The 16,460-nt window shown below is 40.4% G+C and overlaps 1 protein-coding gene across 1 annotated transcript in view; it reads right to left on the reverse strand.

Moving 5' to 3' along the window:
- The window catches only part of LOC126503287 (zinc finger protein 58-like), a 37,529-nt gene extending 25,768 nt beyond the window's left edge, over positions 1-11,761 (reverse strand). Inside the window, 5 exon segments of the mRNA XM_050144860.1 lie at positions 401-496; positions 561-2,036; positions 3,834-3,929; positions 4,446-4,572; positions 11,647-11,761. Of these exon segments, the coding sequence (XP_050000817.1) occupies positions 401-496; positions 561-2,036; positions 3,834-3,929; positions 4,446-4,572; positions 11,647-11,661 (1,810 nt within the window). The 5' untranslated portion in view covers positions 11,662-11,761.
- Between the last annotated feature and the right edge of the window lie 4,699 nt (positions 11,762-16,460).

Below are 16,460 nucleotides of genomic sequence, written 5' to 3' on the forward strand. Positions count from 1 at the left end.
GACACATTTCTCGTTCAAACCATGACAGTGTGAATCATGGTGAGACAGTTAGGGCAGCAGTCGCTGCAGCAGCAGCTGCTCAGGTCGCCGCAACAGTCAGGAAGCAGAGGAAGAGAGATGAACAGTTATTCTCAGTTCACTTTCTCTTTTTATACAATCCAGGAGCCTAGTCCAAAAAAGATGGTTCCTCCCACGATCAACAGGTCTGACCACAACCTAAAACACAAACACACAACCTGAACTTTGCCAAGACTGATCAGAATCAGGGATGGATGAGTTAAAAATGAACTTCCAAATCCTCCACATTCGTAAAGTTTCTCTGCAGAATAAATACTCTCTTAGACAATACCTTGTCACATTTTTCATTCACACTTGAAGGGAATCTCTTGAGCCCTTTGACGGTCCTTAAAGTCTGAAGTACAGTAAAACATCTTGCCACATTCTTCACATCTGTATGGTTTCTCTACAGTAGGAAGTGCTTTGTGTTTAATAAAGACTTAAAGGTTAATAAAGGTCAGATTTCTCCTCAGAATGATTTTTCTTTTTTTGTTTTTAAAGACTGAAGTACAGTAAAGTTTTGACACATTGTTTACATTTGTGGGGTTTCTCTCCAGTGTGAATTTACTGGTGTTTGCTAAGTCTTTAGCAAGTATAAAATACTTCTCCACATTCTTCCCATTTGTAAGGTTTCTCTTCAGTATGGAGTAATTTGTGCAGAGTAAGGTATGAATGAGTAGAGAAGCCTTTGCCACACTCTTCACACTTGTAGGGCTTCTCTCCGGTGTGAATTCTCTGGTGTTTAGAACGTCCTGAGCGAGTACAAAAGACCTTCCCACACACTTCACACTTGTAGGGATTCTGAGAATGAATTCTTTGATGTTCCTTCAGGAGCGAGGGGTAGCTATATGATTTCCCACACTCTTCACACTTGTAGGGTTTCTCTCCAGAGTGACCCAGTCTGTGCCGCATGAGGTACGAGTGAGTAGAAAAGGCCTTCCCACACTCCTCACAACTGTAGAGTTTCACCTCGGCATGGATTCTCTGGTGTTTAGAAAGTTCCGAGCGAGTTCTAAACATGCTGCCACATACTTCACAGCTGTAGGGCTTCACTCCAGAGTGAATTCTTTGGTGCTCCTTAAGGATCGAAGGATAACAAAATGTTTTGCCACATTCTTCACACTTGTATGGCTTCTCTCTCGAATGGCCTAATTTGTGCCGAATGAGATAGGAGTGAGTAGAAAAGGCTTTTCCGCATTCCTCACAACTGTAGAGCTTCACCTCTGCGTGGATCCTCTGGTGCTTAGAAAGGTCTGAGCTCGTTCTGAACATGCTGCCACAGGCTTCACACTTGAAGGGCTTCACTCCGGAATGAATAATCTGGTGTCCCTTCAGGTTTGAGCGGTAGTAAAACGTCTTCCCACACTCTTCACACTGGTAGGGTTTCTCTCCGGTGTGAATTCTTTGGTGTTGGTGAAAATATGTGGACCTACGAAAGGCTTTACCACATTCATTGCAACGGTATGGTTTCTCTCCAGAGTGAATCCTTTGATGCTGCTTTAGGGTTGAGGGGTAGGAAAAGGCTTTGCCGCATTCCTCACACCTGTAAGGATTTTCTGCAGAGTGAATTCTCTGATGTTGTTTAAGGAATGAAGGTAAATAAAAGGCTTTGCCGCATTCCTCGCACTTGCAGAGATTCTCTGCAGAGTGAGTTCTTTGATGCTGTTTGAGCAGTGAAGGGAAATAAAAGGCTTTTGCACACTCCTCACACTTGTAGGGCTTTTCTCCAGAGTGGATTTTCTTGTGGATATAAAGTGCTGAGCGGGTACTAAAGGCCTTGCCACACTCCTCACATTTATAGGGTCTCTCTCCTGTGTGAATCCTCTGGTGGATAGAAAGTGCTGAGTGAGCGCTGAACACCTTCCCACATTCCTCACACTTGTAGGGCTTCTCCACAGGATGAATTCTCTGGTGTTGAATGAGGACTGAGTTCCAATCAAAGGCCTTGTCAAATTCTTGGCATTTATAGGACGTTGCCCCTAGTGAGTAAAAGTTGAGAAATGAATAAAATCTGAGCAACATTCTTTATATTTATAGTGCTTATCTTTAATATGGAGACTTACTTAAATTTTATAGACAAATGAGAAGCTACATTTGAAAACCTATATTTGGTGTAATGAAATTCAGAAATCACTGTAGATGGAAATAATAAACTTCTACTGAAAGATGAAGACAAGAAAGAATATAAAAATATTGAACACATTATCCACAGTTAAATGGCGAAGGAAGTTGTACCATCAATAATAATAAAAACTGCCTAAGGACATATGCTAAGAGAAATAATTCCACCAGACAAACTGACCAGACATGAAAGTACAGTGTATCTATGTTGTGTAGTCTCTGTTGCTCTGATAAAGGATCATAACCAAGGCCACTTACTTGAAGACTTGACTTAGACTTACGGTTCCAGACAGTATGAATCCATCATAGAGGACCATCTGGAAGCCAAAGCTCCCGCTCATCCTGTGCCCAGACTATGAAGCAGAACAAACTAGCAGTAGAGGGGGGATTTTAACTCCGAAAGGACTTCAGCATAGCTCCTAGTTATGTACTGCATCCAGCAAGGCTGCACCATCAACTGGGGACCAAGTGTTCAAATGCAGGAATCCCATTCGACTACACTGGCCAAAACTGTCTATCTGGATGTTGATTTTGATGGTCTTAAATTAAATGGACGTAGAATCACACAGTGTTAATCTTAAGAACAGAGTTTTAGTTTTGAAAAGATTCATTTCCTAAGACGTTTACCATCTATAACACTGTGAAATAATGGATTTCAAGAGACAGAGACAGTATGTTATGTTACATTTTCATAACAAGGAAACAAATTCCTAATATAGACTTGTGATAAACTTTGAAATTTGTGTATAAATGACAGACTTTTGCTAAAGGCTATATTATTGTCAATGAGTATGTCATAAAGCTAGCCTATTTGGATTCATTCGTGAGATAAAACAATTGAATAACACAATATATAAGACATGAAAACGTGAGATTCATATTTGCCCATGAAGTGGACATATACAGTACTGATGTTCACAGAGCTAATGCTATATATAAATTTTATAGCTAATATATAAATTTTAATTTATATATATATGTATGCATTGTACTTAGCATTGGACATTCAGCTTACAGAAATATATAGGCTGCACATAAAGAAATAATTTAAGGGGGGCTGGAGAGATGGCTCAGAGGTTAAGAGCATTGCCTGCTCTTCCAAAGGTCCTGAGTTCAATTCCCAGCAACCACATGGTGGCTCACAACCATCTGTAATGGGGTCTGGTGCCTTCTTCTGGCCTGCAGATATACACACAGACATAATATTGTATACATAATAAATAAATAAATAAATATTTAAAAAAAAGAACTAATTTAAGGAAACAAGACAGTAACACAGAAAATAGAACTTTGTAATTAACAAGTATGGACAAGACGTGGAAGAAATTCATGTTCACAGTTGTCTTTCGAGGTGTGTGCGAATTTTCAGACGGGTGGAAAACAGTAAAACGTCAGTTATAATATAAACCCAGCAAAATCAAGAACTCTGACTACTATAAATATAAGCAGAGCCACTGGAGAGGAAGACCAAGGCTGAGAGATGTAAACCACCATAGACATCTGGCAGACGCCCTTCTGTGCCAGCAGAAGACACAGACGGAGAGTCTTAAAAGATGGTGGCACCAGAACACCTGTCTCAGAGCTCAAATGAAGCCTGGCTTTCTGCTGGATCTCTGGCCTCCCACTCTGTCCTCTGTCCCCTCATCTCTACACACCTGGGTGCAAGGTCGCAACTGCTTCTCTTTTCACATCTGAAGGCCCTGGTCTTTGCTCTAGAAACGTCACCAGGTATGGCTTACAGGAAGCAAGACCTATTTGGGGGGAAAAGGTAAACATCAATGTTAGTGTTTTCTAATCGAAATTAGCAACCTCTTCCATTTTAAGCTTATAAGAAAAGATGAAAGAATTGTAGAAAATTAGCTCATTGTTTTCTGAGAAAAACATATAGAATATGTAGGAGTAATTTATAATTCAAGGATCCTTAGTTTCATTTACAAAGTAAATATGAAAGCTGAGGGTGAAACATTTTCTTTAACATGTATGCTCCATACCGCACAATACTGAGTTCATAGGATTACAACAAGAATAAAGAAAGCATATTAAAAAACAAATAAACAAAACCATCATAAAGCCGCATCAAAAACACAAGAAGAAATACAATAAAATATTTCTTGAAATATCAGCAATCTCCCTCATTTTTTTTTTCATAAAAGCAGGTATATAAAAGTTACTGATGGAAAGAACAAATACCCATAGGATGTTCTACAAAGGGAGGAAATTACATGTTGGTTGTGCAATTAGACTTCACTTATAGATGTGATCCTCACCCAGGAACACGAGGTTGCTGTAATTCTCCAACATCACATCCCTGTACAGATTCCACTGAGCAAGGTCCAGGCATTCCCACTCCTCTGCAGAGAAATCAATGGCCACATCCCTGAATGAGAGCATTTCCTGAAATAAAAATAATTGATTACTATACATCTGAAAACCATAATAATGACATAAAACACCAGCATCATGTGGTTGTGTAAACAACTCTAAATCTTGCTGAGGATAAGGCAAAAGCTGGAAGTGCTTCAGTCATAGGTATGTAACTGATACGGAATAATCTTTCAGTACACTGTGAAGGTTTGTCACTTGGATTGGTTTAATAAAACAATGAAGGGAAGAAGGATGCTGGATGGGTGGAGTCTTGGGATTCTGGAGACTGACTCGGAAGAAAAACCATGGAAGTTCATAGATGAGGTAAACAAGCCCTGGGCAGCACATGGGTTAAAAGAAATGGGTGGATTAAGTTGTAGGAGCTGGCTGAAGTCAAGGCTAAGCTATTGGCTGAACATTTATAATTAATAATAAGTCTCAGTCTCGTTATTTGGGATTGGCTGCTGGGACACAGAGAAACTCTGCCTATAAGTAACATTCCTAAGATACTTCTGATATGATCATATGAACTCATCTTTGGTCTCACAAGGGTCACCCTTGACCCAACTTCAAGCAAAGAGAATGAAGAGATCCTATTATCTCATATGGATATTGGACTTTTAGGAAATGTAAAAAGGAAATGAATTCATGCACAGGGGCGTATTATACTTGTCTTATGCTTGTTCTATATACCACAGAGATACATTTCTCAGAGGATATTATATTTGTGTTATGTTTGTTTAATACACCAGACACAGATGCACAGGCGAAAGCCACAGTGGGGGAGAAGGTACTTATCAACTCTTAATATGCACAATCATGAATGTGAGATGCAGTGAAAATGAAGATTCCGACATAGCAGCTCTGGTACAGGTCTGGATGACTGCATTTGTACAGAGTTCAATAGTGATGCTATTGCCAGCACACCAAGAGACTTGGGATGGGGCAGTCTTGAGGTATAACAGTAATGGCGAACTCACAGCCAAAACGAAATCAAAAGTATTTCAACAGATTACAAATTAGTAAGTGTAGTAATAACATTTAAAGATTTAAAATACACTAGAGAGCACTCTAACTTGTCCCACTTCCTTTCTCCTGTCTTTTTTTATGTTTTTCTTTTACAGAGAGCTATTGGTCCATTTGCTAGAATCCTACAGTAGGCTTTGGGCTACGCCTATGACAGCTATGCCTTGGTAACTGGAGGTCAAGGATTAGAATTTGGGATAATTGCTATTAATTTCTCCTAAAAAATTTAGCACAAGCTCTTTGCCATGGCTCATTGTCTTCCCATAATTTTTTTAAATTTCATCAGCAGTAAAAGGCACTATAATCTTTGCTGGGTCTATTCCTGCTAGTTGATGAAATCTCAATTTTCCTTTTATAATTAATTCAGAGACTTTTTCCACATAAGTTTTTTAATTTTTTACTTAATTTATATAGGAAGAGGATCCATTCTAAGATAATATCTTCCCTTTGCATTAAAATTCCTGTAGGAGAAATTCTAGAAGGCAATATGACTAGAATACAATTAAGATTTAGATTCACTCTATCTACATGTGCCTCCTGTAATTTCTCTTCAAAAACCATCAATTCTTTTTCCGCTTCAGCTGTTAATTCCCTGGGACTACTTGGATTCTTCCCTGAATTGTACATGACACACCAATAACCGGAGACCTTACATTTTATACTGATGCAAATAAATCAGAAAAGGCAGGTTACAAATCAGAAAAATTAAGTAAGGTGGAACAAACCCTTATGATTCTGTCCAAAAAGCAGAATTATACGTTATTCTCATTGTACTAAGGGATTTTTAAAGAACCTCTCAAAACAGTTACAGATTTGTAATGTGCAGAAAAAACTGTCTTACATATTGAAACCACTGAATTTATACCAGATGATACAGCATTAACTTCATTATTTATATAGGTTCAAGATATAATCAGGAATAGGCTTTGTTCCATAAACATAAGACACATCCAATCCCATACGGGTCTGCCAGGTCCTCTGGCACAAGGTAATACAGAAACTGATTGATTATTGATTGGAAGTGGGCTGAAGGCCTCAGAATTTATAAGAAACATCATGTCAATAGCAAAGGTTTAAAGAGTTTCCTATTATATGGCAACAAGCTAAGGAGATTATAAAGAGATGGCCAACTTGTTCTTTCTATAACTAAACACCGCCACCTTCAGGAATTAACCCAAAGGATACCCAAAGGAATGAAATCTGGCAAATGGATGTGTTCCACTTTACAGAATTTGGAAAATTAAAATATGTATACCACACCATTGACACTTATTCAGGTTTTCAGTGGGCAACTGCCTTGAACTCAGAAAAGGCTGATTCAGTAATCATATATTTATTAGAAATTATAGCCATCATGGGTATACCTCCACAAATAAAGACAGACAATGGTCCAGCATATGTTACTAAGAATATGAAACAGTTTTTGCTTATTATAATATAAAGCATATTACAGGTATATTCACACAATCCTACAGGTCAGGCAGTTATAGAAAGATCAAACTGAACTATAAAGGATATGTTACACAAACAGAAAGGGATGGAAAATATCCCCAGAAATAGATTACATAATTCTTTATTAATCTTGAATTTTCTTAACACTAATGAGAAACAACAGCAGCAGAAAGACGTTAGAAAAAACTTCTAAATTAAAGCTGGTATATTGTGTTGACCTCACAATGGAAACCAGGAGATGTGCTATGTTGTGGAAGGGGTTTCACTCGTTTTCACAGGATAAGAAAAGGTATAGATACCATCAAAATTAATAAAGATTCACTTTGAAAAAGAGAAACCTCTTGAGAAAGAGAAATGACAGCTCATCCACAGAGGTGACAATCATGCAGGTGGTAAGAAAACCTCATAAGGATTGGGGCAGGGTTCCGTTCTTGTCTTTGCAAGAAAATACTCATCTTCAAAAAGAGCCGAGAGACCTTGGACATCTAGATGCCTAAAGATGAAAACATAATTATCCAGAAAGAATCAGCAAACAAAGAAAAAACTGAGTTATGATGCTGTACAATCTGCATGGTATAATTTGATTATCTGCATATATATATATATATATTTAAAAATCAGAGCTGGCTTTGGAGTTGGATGGTGGCTCTATCCTTCTCTAAATCCAAGCATGTTGTTAACAAAAAAAAAAAAAAATTCAGAATTCCTGTCTCGTGTCAGGAGCCATCTGTTAAGGGACAGACAGAAGACAGATTTTAAGAAGAGATCTTACTTTTCTCCGTGCCCATTTTGTCTATATCATATCTCTTGTTGAATATATGTCTATATGAATGATGTTTAAGGTTTTAACAATGAATAGTAGATTTTCCTGCAGTAATCTTTGAAGCTTCCAGGAGGAAGATGGGGCCCCACCACAATGACTCCACCTGGCTGATATGACATCATGGTGCTGATAGCACCATGAGACTGGTTTTTGGATACCCGCTGTGGAAATGGTGCCTCTTCTTACAACGTTCTGGCCAGAACTCCAAATAAGAATTTCAAACAAAAACAAACAAGTAAACAAACAAAAATACCCTATGGACTACTCAGAGACCATTTGTGATTATGCAAAAACAGCAATCTTGAAACTTAACTATCATTTTACTTTTACAGGATCCCATAGAAAGAACATTGCCCCTATGATAGCTGGAAGCAACTCTAGAAGACAATGTCCCCTCTCCCAACAAAGTTTGTCCTGAGGGTTAGGGACACCATTTTGGGGTTGATTATTACTCATATAGGGTTGGGGTGGAAATTATATAGGCCCAGAGACAAAAAAAAAAAAGAGAGAGAGAGAAAATTGAATGGGATAATAGGTAATTTAGCATGAACTTATTCACACTAATAATAATAGTGAGTAATAGAGTGAATACTTGTGAGCTACCATTTACGGACAATTTATATTGGTATAAATTTTTGTATTGATACAAGTTCATATTATATTTGTTATATTGAATATGCTATTTCTGCTTGCAATATTTGTACACCTATACAAATTATTTTGTCAGATTGTATGCATGCATGTTTCTACCTCTATTTAAGACATTTTGTATATTGATACAATTTTAGGATATATTTATTATATTGTATTATATATTTCTACCTCTCATCAAGGTATTTATACACTGTTTACATTTTGAGGTCATTGTCCTCTTTTACTGCACAATTTGGAAGCTGCCTGATTGGACTTCCTGCCTACTCAAGTAATATTATCTCCCTTCTCAGGTCTTCGATGCAGTTGAAGAATAGATAGTCATAGTTACCATCCTCTTATGATCTAGCCAAGCCATTTCCAGTATAAGACTTAAACTCCTTAGGATAGAATGTTTATTAAAAGATTTAGCATACGTGTTCCTTGCTTAATATTGTTTATACTGGTTTTAATTCTAATCTTATAGTTGATATATGTTCCTAGTATATATAGTTTTGTATTGGGTTTGGAACTCTCTTATTTATACAAAAAGGAGAGGTGCTGTGGGAGCTCCTTCTGCTCCTTCAGCCAATAGCCTTTAAGACACCAGCCCACTTGGGCATGGCCTCTTATAATAACATGCAGCTGTAAAGCATGTGCTCGCTCTCTTGCTTCAAGCTCTCACTTCTGGCTGCTAGACTCTGTTCCTTCCTGTTCTCCATTTGTGCAAAGGACTGTGATATATGACAGTGATCTGTGAGTCTCCCCTAAATAAATAACCCTTTATTATACATAATTGTGAACCAGTGTGGGATTATTTTGTATTCCACCATCAGGGGAAGGCATCCAAGTTACAGAGAAAGCAGAATGTAAACCATGGAGGGCTGTGTAGTGTTTTAACACATAGGGCTTGCCTGAAGGTCTGAAAGTAGCGCTAAGCCACTAGAGCCCAGGCAGTGGTGCCGCACACCTTTAATCTCAGGACTCAGGATACATAGGCAGACAGGTCTGTTAATTCAAGGCCATCTTGGGATACACAAAACTGATCCAGTCAAAAAGAGAAACAGAGTCAAGGGGTGGTGGCTCACTAGAGAGGTGGAGACAGGAGTGATATGGCTGGGCGGAGAGAAGAACATAAGGCAGTGGAGACAGGAGCTCAACGCAGTGTGAAGCAGCAGTCAGTCTGAGGAGGCAGTCTGAGGACAGGGTCATCCCTTTGATCTTAGCACTAGCAGAAGAACTCCAGTGGCTACCCACTCTGCTTCTCTGATGTGTCAGCTTTCACTCTGAGTTTCTATTATTAAGAACGATTAGAATTTGTAACGCAGGGCTGCAATAGTCAAGAAGTGAGGACGGAAAGGGTCAATGATTGACATCTCAGATTAGATATTTAAGGAGCACGAATATGAACAGATCAGAGGAAACCAGAAGAGAACACCATGAGGTCCTGACAGAAACTAATACAAATCAATAATCAAAGATAATGAACATCCCCTGCAAATATTAAATATTCCTGGAGGAATATTTAAGCAAGGCAAAGAGTAGAATCCTCCCTCATACAGCAAATGCAAACAATAATCTAATCACCAAAGTTTAATGTCTTTAACTAAAGCATTTTTTTTGAGATTTTTAAATTACATCTCAAATACAGCCAATTGACCTTCTCAAGTATATATTTTGAATGTCACTGTCAATTAGACAGATTTCTGTCTGTCACTGTTAAGCCAGGTCATAGGAGCCATACACTGTAGGTTCATAAACTACATCTTAAACTTTTTTTGACACAGAATCTCATTTAGCATAAGTTGGTCTTGGGTAATCTATGCTATAGAAGATGACCTTTAAGTCCTGAACCCTGGCTTCACAATGCAGAGATGACAAGGACGCACGAAGAGCAGGCTTCAAGTATTTTGTTTGTTTGCCTGCTTCTTTGCCTGTTTGGTTGTTTTCAATCACAAGTGTGTTTAAATTACATATACCTAAAGGGTCTTAAGCCATACGAGAGCATACCGCTGCATCATCCCTCCTTTGTAGGAAACCAGTCGTGATGCACCAGGCAGTGTACTCTTCCCACTTTACATAATGTGAAACGCAAAGCAATTCTTGTCCTGTCGGCGAGTAGCACTAACTAGGAAGTGTCTGTACTTCACTCACAGTCAACAGAAACAGTAGTACTGAGGATACGATATGCTAGAGTCCATGCCTCTTTTCAGTAGACTTTAATGCCACACAAACACTTGGTTTGACTTGAAGTGCTGTGAACTATGAAACCGTACAGAAGATGAGCTGGGAGTCTGCTATGTACAGACCAAAGAACCTGAGTGAGCAACAGGTCTTCAAATTCACCTTTCAGTCTTTGTGATGCTGAATGAACACTTCCGACATCACAGTCTCTGACATAACTGGATGAGGCACTATTCTCTAGGTTTTCACTCTGCAATTCGGAATCGAAAATGGCTTGGACGATGCAAAGCTCAAACCTTCTCCTCGAGGACATTATGCTGTCCCCGTATGGGAATGTTCAGTGTGAGGATTCTGATCACAGAGGTGACCACGAAGAATTCTCGTTCAAAACAACAGTCCAGAAATCTAATAATTTATTCCAAAGAAAATGAGGCTAACACCCTGTACACCAATCTCCTTAACAGAACTCTGTCCCTGGAAACTTCCATCAACTCACACAAAGAGTATTAGGACAACCATAAAATACAGGAGGGGCCTGATCTCCACTTGTTCCACAAGTCCCTAGGAATCTGAGCACAGTCAAGTGAGAGTGGGTCAGCTAGGGAGAGCACGTTTCCCCAGACAACCGGACGTGGGCTCCTATAACAACACCTCGGGTGCAGGCGGTGCGCTGGGCAACCCTGCCGGGGGGCAACCGTACACCTTCCACCATTTCACACTCTGAGCTACAGAGCCAGCTTTCCCACCCCAGAAGCGCACACTGGACTCTGGCAGCCGCGTCCTAACAAAGCTTTGACTCACAGCTCCACCCCCATATCGTCTTCCCACCCTAGACCTGCATCCAGGCTCACTGGCCCAGCCCAGGTCAGCACAGCATCTCCGAGTCCGCTTCTCTCTCCGCCTCTGGCCAGCCCCAGCTCCGCACCCTCCAAGCCGAGCCACCCACCCGCACACTCAGTCCCTCCGGCTGCGCTGCTCCCTGCACCAACCTCCATGTCCGACATCCGACCGAGAGCGAGGAGCACGACCCAACACCAGCGAACTTAGGAGGAGGACAAACGTCTGCAGACGGGATGCGGAAGTGCGGCTCGCGGAGCGGCTGCTGTGACGTTGCAGCGAACCCGACTACATTTCCCAGGATTCTGTGGTCACCCCACAGTCCACAGGAGAGGATGAATGGAAACTAGCCCTATTCCTACCAAGTGCAGGCTGGCAGTCTGCTTTTAAAGTCCAATTGGAAACAGGGCGTGTTGGAACGTCAGTTGAGACTTCCTCAGGAAGGTTTATGTCTGACCAAACCGTCGTTCAAAAAGTCATCTACTCATTATGAAGTCTTACTACCCTTACAGAGAGGTGGCTTTCACTGAATTGTACTTTAACGAAGCAAGAGGCTAAAGTGGGAGGGCTGTCACTTGAAGATGACTTTCGAAATCAACCTTGGTCTCCTCTTCTTGCATCCAGCTTAAGAGGAAAGGTTTACAAATCCAAGGCGGCCTGAGCAATTTATAGAGGCTTTGTTTCAAAATACAAAGAAAGGGGCTGGAGAGATGGCTCAGAGGTTAAGAGCATTGCCTGCTCTTCCAAAGGTCCTGAGTTCAATTCCCAGCAACCACATGGTGGCTCACAACCATCTGTAATGGGGTCTGGTGCCCTCTTCTGGTCTGCAGGCATACACGCAGACAGAATATTGTATACATAATAAATAAATAAATATTTAAAAAAAAACAAAATACAAAGAAAAAAAAACAAAAAGGAAAGGAAAGCAGAGTATCTTGGGAGTGAAGTAAGTGCTTAGAATGAAGAAATTAATACTTTGTGTTCCCCTATGTTGACAAACCTTGTGAGCTTTACATATATCGACTCCCCAGCTAGAAAAACAGTTGTCCTGAAAACACTGGCATCCATACCGTGAAGGAGGTAAGTCGTTAAACGTAGACGTTTAAGGAAAAAAAAAATATCACTGAACCGAGTTAAAAGTCCTACCCTGACATTTACATGTAAAGACCTCCCAGAATCCACGGAGGATCCTTCCATCTGTCCCTAAGACCTTCGTCTATACTTTCGTCCATTAAACTATATCAGAGCGTAACTTTTATGAGAGCTGTAATTTCGCCTGTTCCAGAACTTCACCCACTTCTTCCTGGCTCGCCACAAGCTCAGGGAAGTAGCCACCAACAGGTGTTCTCTGCGCTTGTGGGTACCTCCTCTGCTGCTCTCCCAAGTAGAAAGACACAGTTCCTAATGTCGCAGTGGTGTGTGTTGGTTTGTGTTCCAGTTCAACGCCTGGCCAGACAACCGTTGTAGAATTTCTCTCTGCATTAGGCACCTAGCTGTCTGGTTCGTTGTTTTCTGTTGTGGGATATCTGTAAACTGTGTGAAGGTGCACGGTTGTGATTCGGTGAAATCACTGTTAGAACAGTCAGTAGCTAGGCAGGAGGTATAGGAGGGACTTCTGAGCAGAGAGGAAGTAGGATGTGATCATTCAGTCCCAGGGAGATTCCAACAAGACATGGAGGGAGTTGGGCATATAAAGCTAAAGAAAGGTAAAAAAAAAAAAAAAAAGCAAAACCACTAGGCAAAATTAATATAAATGGGTTGAATTAAGTTTTAAGAGCTAGTAGGAACAAGCCTAAGCTAAGGCCGAGCTTTCATAATTAATAGTAAATCTCTATGTCATTATTTGGAAGCTGGCAACCCAAAACAAAGTCGAACTACAGTCTTCTTTGATTTTGGAGTTGCTTCTATCTGGCAGAATTTTGAAAGTTGGGTATCAGAAGTACAATCAGGGGAATACTAGGTTTGCTTATTGCTGAACTGGCACCAAGGAGTAATGAGACTCGCCTCTCTTGTCTCAGTAATATTTATTGCTGTACTCATCATGCCTTAGAGTGTGAACCTCTGTTGGCGTGGAAAATCCTTCTGTATATGTGCTGCTTTTATTGGTTAGTGAATAAACCTGTGTCGGCCAGTGGTTTAGCAGAGTAGAATAGAGCAGGAATTCCAAGCAGAAAGTGAGAGGAAAGAAGGCAGAGTCGGGGAGAAGCCATGTAGCGCCTGTAGGAGACAGATGCACCAGAACCTTGCCAGTAAACCGCAGCCATGTGGCGAGACCAGATTAATAGAAATGGGTTAATTTAAGATATAAGAATTAGACAGAAATATCCTTAAGCTATTGGCTAAACAGTATTGCAATTAATACAGATTTCTGTGTGATTATTTTGGGAGTCTACACAGCCTGGAAATGAACAAGCAGCCTCCAACTACTCTCTATACAATGGGAAAGTTCAGATAGTATTTCACAAGGAAGCTATTTCTGAGTGGATACAATAGGTTCTTACTGTTATAATTATTTTTGTTTCATGTCTGTAAGGAACTCTTGTCTCTTTTCTGTTTTTTCTCCTTGCAATGTTTAAGCATGAGTTTTTAAATAACTATTTAGTTACTTGAATGCCAGCATTTGTATAGTACTAGGCAAGCAAAGAATGAAGATCCCAGTCTGTATGGTAAATATGAAGACAGTTCTTACAAAATGGTGTCATAATTCCATAAGGTCTAAGGATAAATACTGTACACAGGCCATTAGTAATGAAAATCACAGTCAGAAAACCATCTGTCATATTTGGTTTATAGTAAGTTGACAAATTAATATAGCTTCTAAAAATGAAAGCTGTAAGTCTCACAGCTCATTCTATGATAACTATGGTAACTCAGTGGGGCGCTGGCTGAGAATCATCACTATGGTCCACTGTTCATGCAGCAGGACGTTGTTGCTTGCAGCAGTGGTCATTTCGGCATACAACTGGAATGCATAACATCCAGGAGGAAAGCCACATTTCCTAAAGATTTGAATGGGCGATTCTGCAGTCCGAAATATTGAATTAAATGAAAATAAATTCAACATGTGTTAAATAATTATTCAGAACTATAATTTTTCTTTTGTTTTGAGAAAAAGTGAGCCTCAGCCTCCCTGTGTAGGTCAGCGTAACACTGTGTCACCTTGTACTTCCTGCTGCTACTGCCTGAGAGTTGGGAGTGGCCAGCATCACCCCACCTTCTAAATGTCTTTCTTTGTTGCTTTGCTAAGGTATCTGAAAAGCCATAAAGAATAAATGTTTACTTCTTCTAACAGTTTGAGAATGATGCCAATTATGAAAGGAATGTCTGAAAGTGTGAGTATGGGGTGACATTGTGTCCAAAGCGAGGAAGCAGAGCGCTGAACACTACTGCTCACACGAATTCATTTCTGCTGCTTTTCATTCAGTCTGCTCTCCCAGGCTATGGGATGATGTTGTCCATATGTAGAGTTGGTCATCATTACCCAACTCAATCTAGAAACGTCTTCACAAACATGTTCTGAGCTTGGTTTCTGCGGTGACCCTGAACTCCGTATAACTGACTATTCAGATGAAGCATTACAACTTCACCTTTTCTCAACTTGGCACCCACATACCTCACCTCAAGCCATAACCATCTACTTTGGTGCCCTCTGGTTCACTCTTATCTCTTACTAGGAAAGGCATTTAGTCCATCTCCAAATGTCTCCACAGAGTTCAATAGTCCTGCTCTGGTCAAAGTCTAAAGTCTTTTGACTTTAAAATTCAAACAACTGTTTATTCCACCGTGTTGACAAGATTGCTATTTCAATATACAATGGCACAATGGTAATGGGCCCATTTTCCATAGACATGTAGCCAGGATAGGACTAAAACAGAAACCCACTAGGGCAAATGCAAATTCTACAGCTTCATATGCATAGCATCTGAGGTTCCTGACAGAATAAGCCGGACTCCAAAGGACCTGACCCATACTAACTTTCCACCGCTACACCTTGAAGCACAGATGTTCCCTCCCTAGGGTCAGCTCCACTCCTTACATGCAGATTTGCTCAGTGGACAGCCTATGGTTCTGGCTTTTCCAACATAGTATGATTGCAATTCAATTTAGTGGTCACCTTCAACTGTTGTATGCAGTAGCCACACAAGAACTTTTTGGGAGGGACACTGACCACCCCACAAATTGCCCGGCCCAGCAGGTTGATGTCATAATGGTCTACAGCTCAATGGCTTCCTTGGTGTTGCACCGTAAGTGCTTGCAAAACTAACAGCGCATGAACAATGCTGCCGTCTATCTTTGGATGTTGTCTGACCCTAGGTCAAAGTTCCATTCTTCTTTGTTTGATGACCCTGAAGAAACTTTTCCCAGAAGAGTGGCTTTAAGCAAGGAACTTCTTAACTGGTATTCTTACATTGGCCTTTCAGATGAGTTTGTACTTTCATAAGATAGTCTTTCATGGATATGGTCTAGGCTTTAGGACACCATTCCTGTTGCCTCAGTATGGAGAACTAGGTTTACCAACTTGGAGCTAATAATTTCAGTAATTACCTAGGATTTCAAATAGTCTTTTCTGTACCTTGTAGTGATAAGAGCGGTGGGGCTGCGTCCCTGGCACCCGGCCGCCCGCATGGCTAGCTTATGCCCCAAAATAATTACACAGAAACTGTATTCTTTTAAACACTGCCTGGCCCATTAGTTCCAAGCCTCTTATTGGCTAGCTCTTACATATAGTTCTAACCCATTTCAAATATTCTGTGTAGCCCACGAGGTGGCTTACCATGGAAGATCTTAACCTGTGTCTGCCTGGAGTGGGAGAACCATGGCGACCTCCTGACTCAGCTTCTTTCTCCCAGCATTCTGTTCTGTTTACTCCACCCACCTAAGGGTTGGCCTATCAAGGGGCCTAGGCAGTTTCTTTATTAATAAGAAATCATTCCCACATCAGTACCTTGAACATATTCAATCAAGT

Source organism: Alexandromys fortis, unplaced genomic scaffold, assembly GCF_014885135.2.
Source record: "Alexandromys fortis isolate MF-2015 unplaced genomic scaffold, M_Fortis_MF-2015_v1.1 scaffold_52, whole genome shotgun sequence".
Lineage (NCBI taxonomy): Eukaryota > Metazoa > Chordata > Mammalia > Rodentia > Cricetidae > Alexandromys > Alexandromys fortis.